Source organism: Macrosteles quadrilineatus, unplaced genomic scaffold, assembly GCF_028750875.1.
Source record: "Macrosteles quadrilineatus isolate MER2022 unplaced genomic scaffold, UCM_ALF_1.0 Scaffold_2__2_contigs__length_208266976, whole genome shotgun sequence".
Classification (NCBI taxonomy): Eukaryota; Metazoa; Arthropoda; class Insecta; order Hemiptera; family Cicadellidae; genus Macrosteles; species Macrosteles quadrilineatus.
In genome coordinates this window covers 19900456-19920186 of record NW_026542595.1, presented here as the reverse complement: position 1 = coordinate 19920186, position 19731 = coordinate 19900456, and the positions used below count along the sequence as shown (strand labels likewise).

Here is a 19731-nt window from a genome sequence, read left to right as displayed (position 1 = left end):
AATCAAATCATAACAATCATGCCTGATTTTTAATATTTTCTGGTTTATCTAAAAACATAAAATATTGCTATTCCTATATATATTAATTAATACTTAGGATGTTTCTTGGATATCTTTTTTTCAGCTTGTGTGCATTGCAGGTAAAATCTACACATCGCATACAGTTAGAAGGATATTTGATATTGTAGATGTGCAGAATCTCTTTATAAATTGAAATAAGCTCAAAAATAAGCATAAAAAATTAATTTAAAATAGCCTAGGCCTTATGGGTTGCCATGCTGGTGACGAAATAACAACAAAATATAAACGGAAAATCAAAACAAATGGAAGATATTCTAATCATAAGTTTTATTTACAGCGGGGGGTGAAAATAGAGAAGTTTTCCCAGTAAATATTTTTGGTCGAGTTTTCTACCATGGGGTGCACTCTAGTAAACTAACTATTAATATTGTACTGTATTCAAAAGATCAAAACAATTTTTTTTTAATACAGCTTCTGACTTTACATTTCCATTACACTACGTGCATGAAGTACTTTCCGTTAATGCCCAAAGTCTAATTGTACAATCCCTTCTCTTGTGTGGACAACCTTACAACTTTTTCACAATTATTCATGGACTTAGATTTTACTGAAAAATGAACAAATGTTTTAGAATAAGTTTGATGATTTCCTGATCATTGATAAACTAAATTACAAATAATAACTTGAAGGGATATAGGCTGAATTTTAAAGGAAAGCCAATTGGATAGTAAAGTAAAGAATATTTTTTTGAAAAGGAATATAATTCAGCTAGCTTATCTGAGAAAACTAGTGTCCAGGGGGTAAAGATAATAGATGCACAATAAAAGAACACAAAACATAGCAGCACTGATATTTCATCCTGATTTAGGACTACAGTACTTTAGAGAGTTGTTCTGAAGTTACTCAGAAGGTGTCTTCAGAGAAGCTGTACAAAACTGAATTTAAATTAGAACAAATTTGTTTGTACCATAATGACGTTTTGAATTCTTTGCAGAGCCCCTAAAAAAACTTCAATCAAACGCAATAGGCTAGATGATTATTTTCTTGATAGGCCTAAACAGAACTGACCTTGTACACCAAGCATTCTCAAGGAGTCGGAGTTGGTGGGTCCGATGTAGAAAACCAGACCCTCGGGTTTGTGGGTCCGGAGATGCAGAGAGAGGTGAGAGTCCACACAAGAGGCGAAGGGAGGATACAACGCCCAGCCATCACCCTTGAAGCCGATCCCCACAGTCTCACAGTGAGGTCCTTCAAACCCTTTGGCACACTCACACCTGCAAAATCAACCAACATTACCTGCCAACCTGACACACCCCAACCTTACTACTATTTTTATTTGTTTGTTTGCTGAATTGTTAAAAAGAAATAAGTCCAAACGCTGGTAATACTTAATTACTACCTAATCTACTATCTATTGTGCCATTTTGTTATTTAGGATCACTAATTACCCAAAGACAATTATGGCATTTTGGTCTGAAAACAATCTCGCTTGGAATTGAACCAGCGACCTTCAGATATAAAGACAAGCAAAATAAACTCTCACCTTACCAGAAAATTCAAGTTATTAATAGGTTTGCATTAAATATGTATTGTATAAGTTAGCGAATACCAAACGTTTTGTCAATTTCCCTTTATTAATGGATAAAGAACAGAACAGCTATATTTTTAGAGACTTATACCCGTACTATTATAAATAAGTTAACATGGAGAGAAAGGAAAAGCAATAACTGTGGGATTTAGCACTAACTCATAACAGAGCAGGTTTTTGAATGTAATCTAACTAGATTGGTAGAGGGTTGTGCAATACCAACCTGTCTCCAACTGGAGTGCCACCATTGTAGCAGACCATCTTCTGTGTCACATCACATATACAGAGAGGATCCACCACAGCCCTGACTCCAACAAAGGAGGTGGTGTTGGTGTACACTGCACTCGGCACCTTGCTCTTGTTGAGGAAGTTGGTACACGACGGCTCTGTGCAGTACAGCTTCTCTACCAGACACTCGTCTATGTTCACCATCAACATGCTGACTCCCAGGGCCTTCTCTAACTCTCTCCTATGTTCGTCAATTGCCGCATTGATCTTCTCAGGAGAGTAGTAGGGAGAGCCGTGAGCTGAGAATCTGACGTCCAGCTGTGTCTGGTTAGTATTGTGAGGAGAGTGCAGCACAGTAAACACATCTACGTTGTCTAAGCTGGTGTTGAGCAGATGGGCCAGTTTAGCCTGAAGTATCATCTTCTTGCTCATGTCATGCTGTAAACAATCATTTTACAGAGTTAATTTGATTGTCAAAACGGTTAATGTAGCTCTTTAATGACAATAGAAGTTTAATGCTTAAAACCAGGCACATCTTGAAGTATCTATATATATAATACGCTAAGCCGATTTTTGTGAACAGAACTCCTCCCTCATTTTTGGACCGATTTTGATGATTAAAGTGTCAAAAGAATTGCCCTGATCAGTAGTTTTGCAAAGTATTTTTAGTTTTTTGATATCTTCATTATTTTGGGCAGGATCTTCCATCAAAGTTGGATTTTATCCCATAAGATTAACATGGGGGAATCGAAAAATTTAATTGGAAACTTTGTCACCACTAATTTGGGAGAACGGCTGGGCGTAGAAACTTGGCAGGGGTGTCAAAAGAAAGGTCTTAGTCTCTAGATGAGTTATCAAAAGAAAAACGAAGTAAATTCCCTTAGGGCTCTGCCCCATGTTACAAGTCAGGAGCCCCGCGCAACAATAGCCAGGCGCCGTCTCAGAAGGGTTGTTTGTTTACACGGGTTTCTCCTAGCGCACCACTGATAGACAATAGACCCATGTCAACGTACTACCTCAATAGGGGCCCTAGAACCTTCTACACTTCTACGGCGTAAACACCTTTGTCTAGGCTACCAGGGGTCTCCAGAATGTTCCACGGCAAACTTATATAAGGGACCGTCTTCCGGCACACGGCAGTTGAGTTGAGTTGAGCCTTCCGAGAATCGTCGCGGCAAGCGCCCGTCGGTGTTAGTGACCAGTGCTAGTGCTAGTGACAGTGACAGTGTAGTGACGGTGTAGATACAGTGTAGTGACAGTAGTGACAGTGTTGTAACAGAAGTAGTGATAAATCCTGTAGAGGCTAACTGTAAGTAGAACCATTGTAAATTAGAATAGGCATTAGCTAGGTTTAGATAGGGTTAGTTAGGCGTTAGGTAATTGTAATATTTGTAAATAGATAATAATTAGTGTAAATAAATAGTTATTAAAAATCGCCAAGTTTTATTGTATAGAACCTGCTAATCCCGCAACACCCAGAAGCCTTTAAAGATCCCTCTACTGATTAAGATTTGTTTACATTTTGGCCATGTGGATAATACTTTCTAATGAAACAGCTGTTAATTTGTAAATTGTATTTTAAACAAGACACATTAATTAATTGGGAGTTACTGAATTGTCCAAAAGAAGAATTTGCAAAGTTATTTTCTGATTTTAAAATTAATTTTCTTCTGTATCATGTCATGTTTTGCAATATATAACGTTCCATGACGAAATCAGTGGAACATCCTTTTATCACAGTAACTCTTAAAATTATTTCTCATTGACCTTATATCTATTATACGGGTTGGTGACTGACCTTTTCATCATTTTAGCGAATTTCCCATATAGGGAATAAGCTATTACCGTAGTACTCATGGTAAGACCTGGACCCGGGACCGATTTTTTTTTTCGTTTTGAGGTCCCTAGAGGCCAAAAACACCATCCGTTCAAATTCATATATATATATATATATAGGCTATTTATATATGTATATATATAGGCTATTTATATATATATATTTATATATATATATATTTATATATATATATATATTTATATATATATATATTTATATATGTGTCCGTTAGCGCGATAACTCGAGCAAAAACGATCCGATTTTGATGAAATTCGGTACAAACGTGTAAACCTACGTTTATTCGAACGAGTTCGCGAACCAGCATGATCGGACCGTGGGATCGGGGGTTTATGGGGGGTTTTATGGGGTAAAAATGGGTTTTTCCCATTTTTGACTCAAAATACATAAAATTTTGCAATTTCTTTCTAAACTATTTTGTAGAGCTTAAAAAAATAAATAATTTAGTATATTGAAGCGTTATAATGCACCTAATCGTTACGGAGAAAATTCCAAAAAATTGTAAATTTAAAATTCCCATGTTATTCTTATGGAGAATAAGTAAACTGTTGTAGTTTGCTTGTTTATTAACATATTTTGCCCAAATTTGGAAAATGTTTTTATTTCTTACTAACTATTAACATTTTACATAAAAAAAAAACACTTTTACCCTCCCTGTTGCAGCAAACCTAAGTATGTGTTAAACTGATTCTATTTAAATAAGGAATGTGATATATTTTTAAGGAGACGTTTTAGTGTAAATCCAATCAGGCAAATGGAAATTCGCTTAGTCTGCAGGTTTGCTGCGGCGGGGGTATTTGTCTTTATTTTTATCATATTGTTCTAGACAGATCATCATAGGTAAGATTATTTGCATACATGTTTTCAATCATTGGAAAAATATTCAATTGTGTAATACGATACAAAATAATAGCCTACAAGTGCAGAAGGGCACGGTGCCCATTTGAGCCATATCCATATTTTGTTAAATTAATAGTAGTTTACAGCAACTGGATAATACATTTTACGATATTCATGTAGAAATATTTGCATTATAAAGAAAGTCATTAAGCTGGAAAACTGCAATATACTGCAGACTTTTCAGAGAGGTTACTTCGATGTATTTATTCAGCTTAGTGAAAACATAATATAGATATGTATACAAATAAGAACTTGAATTCTTAGAGAGCCTTTGAATGTTATTAGACTAACGAAAAGGGTTCTGCTACCGCTACTCTGCAACAAAAACCATTTAATTTGTCTCCAAAATATATATTCTTAACTTAAAGTGCACTGATCAGCAGCAAATAAAAAACTATGTAACTTACCCATATGTTATTGAAAATAACACAACATTTTGGCTGTAAATATGGCCCAGTGAGTAATAGCTATTTACATTACAAGTGTAGTAAGAGCGTTTTTACATCACGCAGGTGAATGTTGTGCAACGAGCGGAAGCGAGTTGCATAATTTACCTAAGTGATGTAAACACGCTCTTGCGTAACGTGTAACGTACAAGATTTTACCTGACCCGACAATATACATGGGTTTACGTACAATATTTTTCACTACCCATTTCACTCATCTTCTATCAGTAACGTTCTTTTACTAACAAAATTGCAAAAGCTAGGTTAGGAAAATACTTTAAAGCATAACAATAACATTCAAGCGCACAGCTGATTTCTAGCGTTGAACGTCGTTGGCTCCATAGAGTTATATTTTTTAAGTTAAGCACTCAATGTTATTTAAATGGGTTTCTTTACATCACCGAGTGAGTTTTTGATACTTTACATCACTCGAGAAGTAAGGAAGTTGTATACATCACGTTTGGGATAGGGAAGTTGAACATGGCGGGTTAGGTAAATAATATTTAAGCAGCTACTGTCATGACAGAAAGGTCATATTCATTTTAAACTAGATCACATAATCCTTTATAAGATACGTTGATTAACAATGCATGTAAACGTGAATATTTACGTGACAGCCAATTTACATTATTTTTACTTTTTGGAAATGCCTCATTGCTATGTCATTTGCATTATTTGTTGCCAATGAAGCCGCATATAAATGAGGAGGCCCCTAATAGTTTAAGAATAAAAGCCAACTTCACTTCAAGTATATTCCACTACACCTATCATTCCGTAGAGAGATTATAATGACAACTTTATGTAATTGATATGGCTGAGACAACTAACTGACATCCCCCATGTCAAGGAATTCCAGCTTTAACAGTAACCCCACAACAAATTTCTCAAAACTGTGATAGAGGGTTATTCATTTTAGCACAGAAGTACGATATGAACTGACGCGACGTAACGAAGGAAAAATCAAACTTACACTGTAATGGATATCTTCCTTTGAAGCTAGACCGTGTCTTCCCAACAAACAGATTTTTTTTTTTTTAATAAAATCATAGATTAATCTGCATTACACTGATGAAATCACGGAAGTGTTTAACTACAAAAGATCCACCAATATGATTTAATACTATTTAAAGGTTCTTCCAAACGATGAGATACCAGATAGTATACTAATAACACCGATGACGTACAGTATGGGAGATATTTTATTCATTGAATGATAAACCATATTAGGTAACTAATGCAATTAATATCAATATCATTATTGTTTTTACACTTATTAATCTTTAAACAATGCTAAATGCTCACGATATGTACAATTTCACTCAATTTATCGCAGTCAGATGAATTAGCGTAAGCCTTGAAAATAACCGTCGATTTCGACGGGTTTCACCTAGTATTGTATATTAGCGTGTGGTAATAACAAATTGTAAAAACATATCCGATTTCTGTGATGTTATTCTTCAAAGCTGGATACTATATAGCTGTAGCTCTGAAGTTTTAAACCATCCAAAAGCAACTGATTTTTCTCAGGATCTAATCAGCAAACTTCTGATTGCTAGGCGAACACTATAACCACTCAGCTGCCCAGTTATAATTACATATTTTATTCTTAGTATCAATTTCATTCCTAAACTTGTGTTCAAAAAAAGTTTCTAAAACGCTTTATTTAGTTCAAAAACTAACTTCTACATGATGTTAAATGACAGACGTAACATTCAGAGCAAATTTAACAACTCGTCAAACTGCGGATTGTTACTTACTGAGTCAGGTGTGATGAACTCCTCAGCAGTGATGCCAGCAAACCTGATGGAGCCAGACTTATCCACAGCCTCCTCGGGTATCTCCTTGACTGTCACATTCACTGTGGCAGTGACTGTGTGTCTGGGGATCTTTTTGGCTTCTTCTGTTACCTATCAACAAACATTATGTGAGTCACTACTATGTACTACCAGTAGACATACAGATTTTAGTTTATAAAATTCAGTTCTTACAAATTCTCCTGCATCCACGTCGAATCATGGAATTATCGTGGCCTTTCCTTAAATGTGATTTAGGCGACAAGAGGATATGAAAAGAGAACAAAATAGTCAATTGTGGCAGATTTTCTTGGTCATTGTTTAGCATTTAAATAATCCGGTCTCATAACAAATTTACATACAATTCACCAACTTTTTACCAGAACATAAAAATTCAAGTACACTTCTTAGCTTTTTAAGAAGGCTAGACAACCAGGTGCTAGCTGCATTTGCTGGAGGTTAGGACATACAAATTTGGTTTTACATATGGATTGTTCATTTTGCCTTTACTACACAGTCTCTGACTATAGGTCGGCCGCTTAGAAAGCGTCCTCCTCGTAGCATTGGTGCGAGAGAGAGATACCGAGCTGTGGGAGTAAGACAGAATATGGCTCTTCCCCCACTCCACTACCACCCCACCGTCACCCATTATTTTATTTTAACAAATCATATGTTTTCTTGTAATTTTCCAAAGACTTTCGAATGACAATCATTAGGAATCAGCATTGAATATATAACACTATTTAGTTTTATATATCCAATATAGCGTTGTATTCAACATTGAATGAATATACTGTAGTAGTGTTATACAATATAACACTACTACAGTTAGTTATATTGTACAGTTATATGGTACCATTTAACCGAAAAACAGTAAAGCAGTAAATACTTGATTGGCTGATTGGAGGGGTGGGGGATGTGCGTGCACACACCTTCTTTTATACGCCTAGCCATCCTGGGTCCAGAGGTATTACCATGAGTACTACGGTATTAGCTTATACCCTTTATAGGAAATTCACTAAAAGGCCGTCACTAAGATGTGTGATCGTTGGTGGCAACGCCATTTTTTGCAATCACGTTATATGCGTCTAACACAATCGTGGCAACATCAGCGATAATCTCCTTCGATTATCTCAGCTTTCATGACTCTTTGTGATTGCGGCCGTATCTTAATCGCGGCGAGATTCGTGATGATTGTCCCTATCGCGGCAACAGCCATTGCGGTGGGTCCTGTATTCGTGATTGTTTGCTGTGGTCATGATTTTCCACTTCTTAAAACAAGAGAAGCCATTCGGTAAGCGTCTAGTAAATCTTTGAAGTTATTAAGAAAAACCATAGTCCGAGGGGATCCTACGGGTTTAGTAGTTTATGCTTGGGTTTAGTGTATGTCATTTTAGTGTAATAAAATCTCGACAACTTACGCTATATGTCGTTTTGTGCTGTTTTTGTTAAATATATGTAAAAAGAATCTTGTCAATTTATTTGTAACTATTTATTTTCCACTAAGGCTACTTAAATGAGAGATTTTCAATTATATAAAACATAAGTAGGAGCTGCAAAAAAGGTTCCGTCATGATTATCTGTATGGATAACACCATTAAACAGATTATTATTCTAACTAATCTGTAGGGATGAAAATTAACCTTAAAATTCGTGTAACTGAGCAGTCAGACATTTTCGGCAAAGCCTCTTGTTTTCGGGCGGGCCTGCGAGGGACTGTTTTCCACAGTAGTACGAACTCTGTCGAATGTTCATTGTCTGGCATCCGATCTGACTTTGGTCGGCCTTTCAACTTCCTTTCAACGCAGAAGCCGTTGTTCTAAAGTTAGAAACCCACCGCATTATTGTTATACGCAACGGAACTTCTCCATGTCGCCTTACGTTCCCTACCGACCGTCACACTACTCTGTTACTGAGGGATGAGTATAGTTGGTATACTAGTGTATAGTAGTGTTAATTGAAAGAACGCACGAAACTGCTTATGCTGCTGAGTTGCAATGAATGAATTCAATACTTTTTTAAAACAACTCCATAACAACCTCACGTAGCTCAGGCGACCACTGCTCTGTGACTAGAAAAAATGGCATTGTGTAGACTTTCCAACGAGCTTACTCCCACCACTTTCAGACAACCTGTCGCTGAACAGTGCTCTGCAGAAAATGGATCGGTTTTTTGCCACACCCTGTACTTTATAACACTATGACTATATTCAATATTGAATACAACACTATATTGGATATAAAACGCTAAATAGTGTTATATATTCAATGCTAATTCGTAATGATTGTCATTCGAAAGTCTTTGGGAAACTACAAGAAAACATATGATTTGGTAAAATAAAACACGTTCAGCTAGCACGTGACGTCACTATGCACACATTTTGTGAAAACAGCAATTGGCGGAGAGGGGGAACGTACCCTCCCTCGCCGTTACCTCCCCTACATGCGCTAAAAATTTCGCGCAGGTCGTTTTCTAAACGGCCGACCTATAATAACATTTCTTAAGTTTACAAAGAAAACATAATAATAGGTAAACTGATTGCCCAACCCTTTCTTCCCTTTGCCTTACAATAAACTGCTAATTGGTGTGGTAAGTCTTAAATAAGAAAGCCTTATCGGGAATAAAGTTGGCATGTAGTGTATTAAATATATACTAGAGGTCGTCCAGTGGTGGAAACTCGACCAAAAATATTTAATGTACAGACTTCTTTATTTTCATTCCACACTTTGAATAGAACATGTGATTGGAGTTTCTTCCATTTGTTTTGATTTTCTGTTTATATTTCGTTGTTATTTCGTCACCAGCATGGCAACTCATAATATCCATGTTAAATTTTTCAAAATTTTAAATTCATTTTTTGTGCTTATTTTTGAGCCTTTTTTAATTTATAAAGGGATTCTGCACACCTACAGGAAAATAGCTTTCTAACAGTATGCGTAGATTTCCCCTACAATGCACACGAGCTGAGAAAAAAGGTTTTAAAGAAACATGCTTGCCTATTAATATATAGATAGATGGATTTTAGAAAGTTATTTAAAATGACTAAAAAATAGTTGACAAAAGTAGAGCAGTGAGTACTTAGTGATTGTTTAGCTTACCAGGAAGGTGAGCAGGTAGGAGTCAGCCGGTGTGCCTTGCAACATCGTGATCATGCCTGTGGCATCGTTGAGGTCGAAGTAGTTGGTGTGGTTTTTGTCTTCCCACTGGAAGCTCTTGTCTGGCAAGTCCCAGTCATCCAGGTCCTCCACATACACTCTGCCTATCTCAGTGTCTGGTGCTTCTCCCTGCAAACACAAACATTACTAAACCTTGTAAGCTCCTTGTTCAAATTTCAACAATCAACATTCAACATTGTTTTTTAACATTCAAATTTGCACTACCAATTATTTAAATGAATTTTACAATGATATTGTTTGAAATTTGATGTCTTACCTTTTACACAGTTCTGTTTTAATATTATAAAAATATTTTATATTAACAATGTGTAATGAAGTGTTTTTAAATTTATGTAAAAACAAGTCAAGGATAACAGGTTTATTACAAATTAATACTTGTGTTCTAGAGAAGAAACTAATTATAGTTGCAAATGTTTTATACCTACAGTGAGCTTAGTATGATTTTCATAAAAATGGTTAAACAAATATGAAAAATTATAGTTACACTGTTAACAATGTTTCTCTACTCAGTTGAAGTAAAACAAATCTCACCAGTAATAGCTTACACAAGTTTTTAGATAAAATGTCTTTGATAAAAAAGTATAAAATGCTTAGGCAGGTTAATATATCTAGTAATATAGTAGGCTAATTGAATTTTACTCAAGTCACTCTTAGTGAACGTCAGAAGTTTGTATTGAAAAATGTGTTGACAGGCTAATACTTGCACATACTTTGTAATTGTAAACAAAGATGTCACTAGACCCCTTCTTCATAGGGTTGTCGTTTTCATCCCCAATGACAACGGTCAGTGTGCTTGTGCCTGTCTGGGTTGGCTGTCCACTGTCTGTTATAGCGATCTGAACTTGGTAACTCTTCTTTTCTTCTCGATCAAAAGTCACTAGAGCTGATAGTTGGTTTCCTGTACACCAATAAAGAGTCAAATTATACTGACAGTTCTCACAGTCCGATGGGAAATTTAATCATATTTGTCAAATAAAATATCACTCCTTTATGTTTATGAATACTCAAAAACGTGGGTATCAACACAGTCATGATGTTATATAGAATGTAAAATGGGATATTAAATTAAATTTATTCAAACCTGTAGTGTTTAAGCTCTCTAAATTTGTAAACTTATAGCCTACCTACAAATAACAAACTAAAAAAATATAAAATTATTTATAAACAGGACCTGTATTGTACAATCTTTGCATTAGGGACATTGTTTTATAAATGTAGTTTAATAGCACATGTTAAATTTGATTACACTTTCCTGCTATGATCAATCCAATAACACAGTAGTGCAGTACACAAGTAGACATGCGATGCCAACAGCAATTTAACTTACCAGACACGCCAAACTTTGATCGTATCTCTGAGTTAGCGGAGTTGGCTATGGTGTATTTGAAGGGAGGCCCGTTGTCAGGCCCGTCGTTGTCCTTGGCAGAGAGGGTGGTGATGGTGCCGGGGAGTTGGTTCTCCTTCCACACCACTGGGCCAGGCTGTAACACCACAGTGCGAGTGTGAGAGCTCACTGTCTGATTCACTACTACAGTCCTACCCTCCAACAAGGCTCGTGCCGTGTCATTCCTCGACAGTATTGTTTGCAAAACTGAGTTCACAGTTTGATTGAAAAGTGAATAGTCCTGACCGGAGGATGTGTTTTCGTAAACAGACAAAGATACGTCCAGCACTTTTCCCCCAGGCTCATTTGCTTCCTTTGAGCCAGTATCATTTAAAAAACCAATCAACAACACCAACTGGAAAGAAACTGTTAGGATGAACATTTCTTAATGGTGCCAAAAGTGTATTACAAGCCAACATATGTAACACATAGCTGTAGCTGAGTAGGCCTACTGATCAGTGAGTAACATCTGTGTGAGTTGAGTGGCTCGGTAACACACCTGTGTTGTGCAACAGACCTCGACATTGTCACTTGAGGTTCTGCATCTACATATTCATACACGTCTGTTATAATTACATCTATTGTGTAGTTACAACTGAAGGTAGAAAACATAGAATTGTGTTATTTTAGTAGTGATTTGTTCAACAATAAAAAAGCACAAATAATGTTCAATTTAGATACAATAAATTTCTTAGTAGTCTAGTGTTTAGTAGGCCTACCATGTCCAAGTAGGGCTCATTGTCATTGATGTCCTCTAGGGTGATGATCACTTCTGTAGTCTCCTGCAATGATGACTGCCGAGTGCCGTCCTCGTCATTGGCCCTTATACGGACTTGCCAGACTGCAAACCCATTGGGTGGGTCTCTGTCCAAGGGCTAAAACAAAAAAAATATGTTTGTAAGATTTCTTTATCATTTAGCCATTACTAAGCTGATATTAAATTTCGTCTAATACATAGTCATTGGCTAGGCCTACCTAGTAATAACATTTAATAATAGGCCTAATTACATATTGAATTCACCATATAAAAAAACTAACCACTTAATTGAAATACTACAATTGGATAAGAGTGAGAAAGTCTGTTTTAGTTTTGTCTGACATAATTCAATACAATGGGCCATTATATGCATATTATGAACAAAAAATTTTCAACTCCCTTTAATTTATGATTTTGTAGATATGGGCCTCACTAAATTAAGGTGTATATTTAACATTTTTATTAATGAGGGTTGGTACTAAATTTGAAAAATAAAATTCCCTGACTTTTCCAGGTTTTCCAGACTGATATTATACTTTTTCCAGTTACCTTTTCCAGGTATTCCGTAAGCCGATTTTAACTAATCAAAATCAAGAAATATTAGAACAAAATGTAAATATGTAACTTATTCTTATTGTGTGATTATTTTATTTAATCACTCTTAAATTTTAAAACTTGTTTCAAACTATATTTATATCGATTCCTCCCCTGTCCCGATAACTTACTATCGATATAAAAATGTGCATCAGTGCTTAAATTGTTCTTTTTGCCATTAGTCATCACCCTGACAAAAACATGTAGCATATCTGTAAAAAGGCAGTCATTCAGGAGAAATTACAGAATTTTGTCATAATTCCTTGACTTTTCCAGGTTTTCTCTGACCGTACCAACCCTGTTAATTATATTTGTTACCAACCACAGTACAACTTAACGATAATTGTGTCCATAACAATTGTGGTACGCTACATGAATTAATCTTCTTGACATTGAAGAAGCAATAAAGCCATTTTTATTTTTATTTACAATCTTTGCAATATGGCTTCACTGGATGATTTTACTGTCATCTTCTTATCATCCATTGTTAGCTAGTTACCCGGTGTTTTTACCTTCCAAACAAATATAAAATCCAAAGTTCTTGATTCAAGACAAAGAATCACTTGGATTACCAAATGTTCCATTGAGTAAATTTACATATAATTAATATTTAACCAAAATTTTCATCGCCAATTGTTATTTCAGAATTGTTCAGAACTGAGAAAACCCACAAGGCATTGGAATTGCCTTTACAGCTATCTATTAATTAATTTACTGAAACCTGAAACAAAAGATTATTTGTAGTTAGTATTTTAGGGAAGCTAAAGATGTTTGTGTGGGCCAACAGGAACTGAATAGACAGTTTTAAATTGTAGGGTAGGTACTATTATTTTAAGTTTACAGTAAAAAGTTAGACAAAAGTGCTGTAACAAGTCAGCTAGAATGTAATTAGTCTGCATACTGTACCTTCAACAGAGAGAGACAGCCATTGTTGTTGATAGTTAGGTAGTTTTGTTGGTCCTGCTTATTGACAACATTGTAGACAATGTGTTGAGGAGCGTCCCTGTCTGGTATATCAGGGTCATAGGCTTTGAGCTGTAAACAATCTCACATAAGGCAACAGCAATCATGTACAAGTAAAAATAACTTATATGTGACTGATCATGCATTTCATTTAACGAGCCCTTATAATCAGTAAAAAATGCAAGTGAAGCCAATAGAATTGAATAGCTGTTTATGGAAGTAGAATCAGCTCTATTGCCAATACTTAAACCTAAACAAATAAATTAATTAAACAACTTACAGTCATTATGCACCCTTCCTTCATCTTCTCCTCCTCTATAGTGATATTGTTAACGTAAGGTAGAAACTTTGGAGGGTTGTCATTGACGTTCTCAATCTTGATATCAACATAGGCTTGATCCTCATAAACTCCATCAAACGCTCGAACCTTCAGTGTATACTGAAAAAGTAGAAAAATATAAAGATTTGTTAAATGTACTAAGTAATATTGTAAATTAAACATGGTCTATTCACTGTTACTGTTACTGTTATTTATTATCTATTGGTTGACTAAAGACAAGATATGTTTCTGCCCTGTACAAGTTGACTTTGTTTTTAATGTTTATTATGAACTTGTTTAAAACTAATTTTTTTTTTAACTATTGCTTGTTCACTGGTTAGTAAAAAAAGACATTCGGTTTCTTCAGCACACTCAAACATTACCACCCATGAAAAATACATAAAAAGAGGCATAAATTGTGCAACAGGGTGAGAAATCTACTGGCAGTATTTAAAATTCTTATGGTAATGGTCATTCTCACAATGAGTGAACTACAGGAGTTTGAACGTTGTATACTACATGAGAGAAGCTACTTACACTAGTGGTATTTTCATAATCCAGAGGGCTGTTGACTCTTATTTTACCAGTCTTAGGCTCAATCAAGAAAGCATTGCCAGTGTTACCATCAATAATGCTGTATGTGACAGAAGATTCTGAAAAAAATTTAAACATTATTTGAAAAATCTGTAGCATTATTCTAGAAAAACTCAAAATGAAACTTCTGAAATCACTCTTGTCTGTCATCTATTGAGGACTAAATAATCCACAATCATGGCAAAAAAGATAAAATTACCTGTGGTCACAAGGAAATTGTTAACTTTTAACCACATATGTTCCCAGATACTTTCTGAGATCACATAAAATAAAAGCTCGGCACAGTTCAACCCAACCCGAGTTTTTGTCTAAAATTATTTTTGGCCCAAACCAATCCCAAACTAAGCTTGGTCCAACAGTTTGACCGGACCTAACCGGATGGCGGGTTACAGTGCGCGGGGTGATGGCGGGCTCTGCCTGTCAGGGATTGGATAGGTCCCGAGTGTTGCTTGCACTAAATGCGTCAGGGAATTCCATTATGGTCCTTCTGGGTTTTGTACCTGGGGGAACCCAGGTGGAGTGACGCTTATGATGTGCCAAAGGTTGGTGCATTAGCTTCGGCCTACATCATGGGGCTCGGGTATGGTTAATTATAGGTACCGGGCTTGCAGTCAGGGAGCTTCATGCTCTCATGACAAAACAAATTGGAAAATGGAAATGGAAAATGGAAATGGACTTAACCGGAAAATATCAGGGACTTGCAGACACACAACCTGTGTACATTACAACCTTGAAATACTAATTCTATTTTGCACTTTCATGTGAATGCAATAGATAGGTTAGCCGAAGGTCTCTGCACTGTAACTAGGATGAGACTGATACCAGATAGTTATGCAGGTATGAGGAGTTTTGAAAAAATGTGGTGTTGTGCAGGTACTTAAGAGTATAGAGTAACACCTATTTACAAGTATAGTCTGGGTGACAAGGGGTAGTCTCGACGAACTTGCTATTAACTATATATCTTCATGGTCATCCTACACAAATATAGTAAATAAATTAATAGCACTTGATTTCATCTTACTGTCTGGAGGATCGAATAACTTGGGAAATCAGATAACCAAAGATTTGATAATTGAGACTACCATACTGTTAAGTGTACAGACATTAACTTACAGTGCAGTATCAGAGTGTCCAGCGTCCTATCAAAATAAAATATAAGGACGATTCCAGGTTTAAAATTCAAAATTTCCAGGAAAAAACTTACAACTCTAAATAAACAAAACTGATTTATTTACCTGAAACCTGAAAGTACATTAAAACCATTCACCGAATAATGTGATTATTTTCTAGATGACAGCCACGTCAGTGGTCATATCTTTCGATCAAAATTTGTGATTATTTCCTGCGATCGTGGCAACATCCGTTTATCTTCCCGGCGATCGTGTCAACACCTTTGATTGTTTCTCACAATCCAACCAAAAACTGGGTTAATATACCACAATTTTGACAACACCAGTGATGATTTCACACGATCGCGGCAACATATGTGATGATTTCACACGATTGCAGCAACATTTGTGATGATTTCCCGCGATCGCAGCACCATCTGTCATGATTTCCCACGATCGCAGCAAAAGCTTTTCATCATCCCTGAGATCGTGTCAATACCTTTTGATTATTTTTCATGATAACAGTGATGATAATAGCAACCGTGAACACACGTGTAATGATTTCACGCAATAGTGGCATCATCTGTGATGATCCAAACACCCATGGCTTTTTATTGTGATCCTGACAACACCAGAATTGTTATGTTGTAAGCGTCTCATACGATCACGGCCAAATCAGTGAGTATCTCATGATCACGGCAACACACGTGATGATTTCTTGCTATCATCTCAACAACCATGAATATTTTTTGCAATCGTGAATATGGTCGTGATATTTTCTGCGATCACTGGAATTTCTGTTATTCATGACAGTTTCTTGCAATCGGGATTTTCAACCACACGAAAAAATTGGAAAATAGGCAACTTTGTGCAGATTTTTTGACTATTACTCACACATAAAAATTTTTTCTCAAGTTCTTGACAAAACTCAAACTGATTTTTTTTTAATTCACATACAATTCCCGGTTTCTAGGTAGGCTGGACACCCTTAGTATATCAATATTCTGTGATATGATAAATATTAAATCAACAACAGATTGTGAAACACATACCAGAGTCTTTGTCTTGAGCCTCAACCTGTGTGACTAGGTGATTGATGTTGGCATCCTCAGGCATGGCCTCCGCAACATATCTCTCCTTGTTGAACTTGGGCGCATGATCATTCTTGTCAGCTATCTCTATCCTGAATGTTTGCTGGCCTAAAACATCGCCACATCCGCATTGAAAATACATGTGCAGTACACTCTTGGATGGAGTACATAAACGTACTGTATGACATTGAGTACAAGCATCCATAAATTGTATGATTTTATTTTATAAGTATGATGCCACCAGGAGATGCACATTGTGATCATACTTCAGCTCCATGGCGAGTCTATCACCAACACAACACTGGGAATGAGAAGTTGTAGATATATTAGTGTCACAGATATGAAAAATGAGAATTCACTGAACCATTCTCCAGTCAGTGTACCAAGGAAATGCCTAGCACTTAATATATAATCTAAGAGCATTGACCTTGGCAGTCTATATGAAACATTACTAGTGGGAACATGAACACTTTCAATAGTTAAAACATTATTTCAAGTTGTGTTACTATTGTATGACTGTTGGTTACCTTTGTTTGGTTCTCCATTAACTTTGTTGGCCGAGGGAGAGTTGTCAATAGCAATCACCTTGACATTGTATGAGGCTCGCTCCTCCCTGTCAAACGTGACCAGAGTGGTGATGTTTCCAGTATACGGGTCAATCGTAAACACATCCGTGTTGTCCACTAGCTCGTACATAACCTGAATATTCATCAAATAGATTTAGCCAAAATATTCAACTAAACTAATACTTAACACTTACCTGTAGACTATTTTTATGACAATATCACTAAGAGGCGTCATACAGTAACACATTTTTAGTACTTAAAGGATTAAGTTTTGTTTGAGAATAATCATTAAAAATCTCCTTCCATTTGATCAGTAGCATTTCCCAATGGTCAGTAAAATCATGGCATGGGTGAGGTTCATAAAGGCCAAATTTCACAGAATCCAAAAGTAAAATATTTAATAAATATTCACGACCTTCCAAATTTCACTAAGTGAAAAAACCTACATGTTAAATAAACCTTGTTGTCCAAATTTCACTAACTCCAAAGGTATAATATTTAAATAAGCAGAGCGTTTCACTAAGTCCAAAGAACAGTCCGGGCCAGAAGTGCTGCAGGGGTTGCCATGGTCAGTTTGCAGGAGTTGCTGAGACTGTACTTTAGGACTAATGAAATTTGGATTTAATGAATCGCTCTGTTTATTAAATATTTTTAATTATGGGCTTTGTAAAATTTGGAGTTAGTGAAACGGTGATTATTTACAAGTTATACTTTTGAACTTAGTGAAATTTGGACTTAATGAAACGCTCTGTTTATTCAATATATTTACTTTTGGACTTTGTGAAATGCTCCTGTATAGATGGCTTGTTAAAAGCATATCTTATGATTATTTTTTACATTTTCCAGGTTAATCAGTAACCAGTATTGTTATAAGCCGAATGTTTAACAAAATTTAACTGACAGTTTCAACAAAAGAAGAAAATGTTACTCAAAAAGAGCCCAGCATAAATATTATTTATATTCTAAAACCAAGACATTACCAACAGCTTGCAGATAGTTTTACATACCTGGTTGTTGGCTGAGGTTCCATCACCATCGATGGCTCGCACCTGCATGACCGGTGTACCTGGAGGTTCATTCTCAGATACACTTCCACTGACAACCTCCGTGAATGTTGGAGTCCGATCATTCACATCCTCTAGTTGTATATTAATAACTGTTTCTGAGGCCAAGTTGTACTTGTTCTGGAAACATCAACAGAATATAGTGTGAAATTATGTTGCAATACTTTAAATACTAAATTTAAAATATAAAATATCTTCTCTGGTTTGCAAGACATAAATTTCAAACTAGAATTTTTTTTTATGTTAGTAAATTTGTTAAAAGCTATATTTGTAGATATGCAAAAAACTATATTATTCTGTAATTGCTCTTGTTTTAACTATACACTATAATAATTCTAGTTCCAATACTTTTAAAAATTTACTTTAAAACTGTGACCATTTTAAAGTAGGTATTTTAAGCCATGTATGAATGGAGATGAGTGTAGGATTAGTGGCACGATCTTGTAGTCTTGTTAGTAACTAAGGTCGACATATTCCTTAGACACAGCTGTTAATTAAAAGCCCATACAGCCAATGGCAACTAAGGGACCTACAGTTTATAGATGAATTCTAAACACATTTTTGCCTTGTAATTAACGAATTGGTTTAATTATTAGGATAGGTAGTAAATAACCAGTGGACAATCATAAATACAAAGCAGCAAAATTTCCAGAAGGAATGTTCGCCTTAAATAAACTCTTCTCTGTACACACTTAAGTTAACATTTATTTTAACAACAATAATACAACCAATACATCAAAGGTCCTGTATGGGTGCAAAGAAAAAGTAAACCAGAATACTCAGAAAAGTCAATTATCAAATTATGAATTATTTGAGAGGGGGACACCTCCTCAAATAAACCTGTCAGGTGGAAGATCCCTTGGACTTCAAAATTAGAGGTGGAAACATAAATTTAAGTAACTGAAGACATGGAAGATACTGTGATGTTATGTTTTAGGCCTACCTGTATTCTAACAGTGAGAGTGTACTCAGTAATGCTCTCATAGTCCAGGTTCTTGCCCAATCTGATGTAGGCTGTGGTGCCGTCCCCAGCTGTCTCTAGCAGAAAGGTGCTGTCCTTGTTGGTCTGGTCTGTGCGGCCGTGAACCAACTCAAACACTGGCGCTTTCTCATCTGTGTTGGATCTGTAATCATTGCCTCCGTCAGATATTGTTATGACTAAAAAATAGTATGTTGATAGCTTAGTGAGTGTCTCAGTCTTTGGCGTGAGAGGTACAGGACCGTTCCCAGACTTAACAAGAATTTTGGGGTTGTACAGCCAATCAACTTCTCTAAACTGCACC

The 19731-nt window shown here is 35.9% G+C and overlaps 1 protein-coding gene across 1 annotated transcript in view; it reads right to left on the bottom strand.

Moving 5' to 3' along the window:
- The window catches only part of LOC128987341 (DE-cadherin-like), a 483101-nt gene that overhangs the window by 7762 nt on the left and 455608 nt on the right, over positions 1 to 19731 (bottom strand). The window contains exons 8-21 of the mRNA XM_054408138.1: positions 19392 to 19572; positions 18392 to 18568; positions 17346 to 17517; positions 16780 to 16926; positions 14562 to 14677; positions 13986 to 14144; positions 13649 to 13777; positions 12111 to 12266; positions 11335 to 11488; positions 10718 to 10905; positions 9930 to 10115; positions 6796 to 6945; positions 1833 to 2275; positions 1090 to 1295 (exon numbers count right to left, since the gene is read on the bottom strand). Coding sequence (XP_054264113.1) covers positions 1090 to 1295; positions 1833 to 2275; positions 6796 to 6945; positions 9930 to 10115; positions 10718 to 10905; positions 11335 to 11488; positions 12111 to 12266; positions 13649 to 13777; positions 13986 to 14144; positions 14562 to 14677; positions 16780 to 16926; positions 17346 to 17517; positions 18392 to 18568; positions 19392 to 19572 — 2564 coding nt within the window. The remainder of the gene's footprint in view (positions 1 to 1089; positions 1296 to 1832; positions 2276 to 6795; positions 6946 to 9929; positions 10116 to 10717; positions 10906 to 11334; positions 11489 to 12110; positions 12267 to 13648; positions 13778 to 13985; positions 14145 to 14561; positions 14678 to 16779; positions 16927 to 17345; positions 17518 to 18391; positions 18569 to 19391; positions 19573 to 19731) is intronic.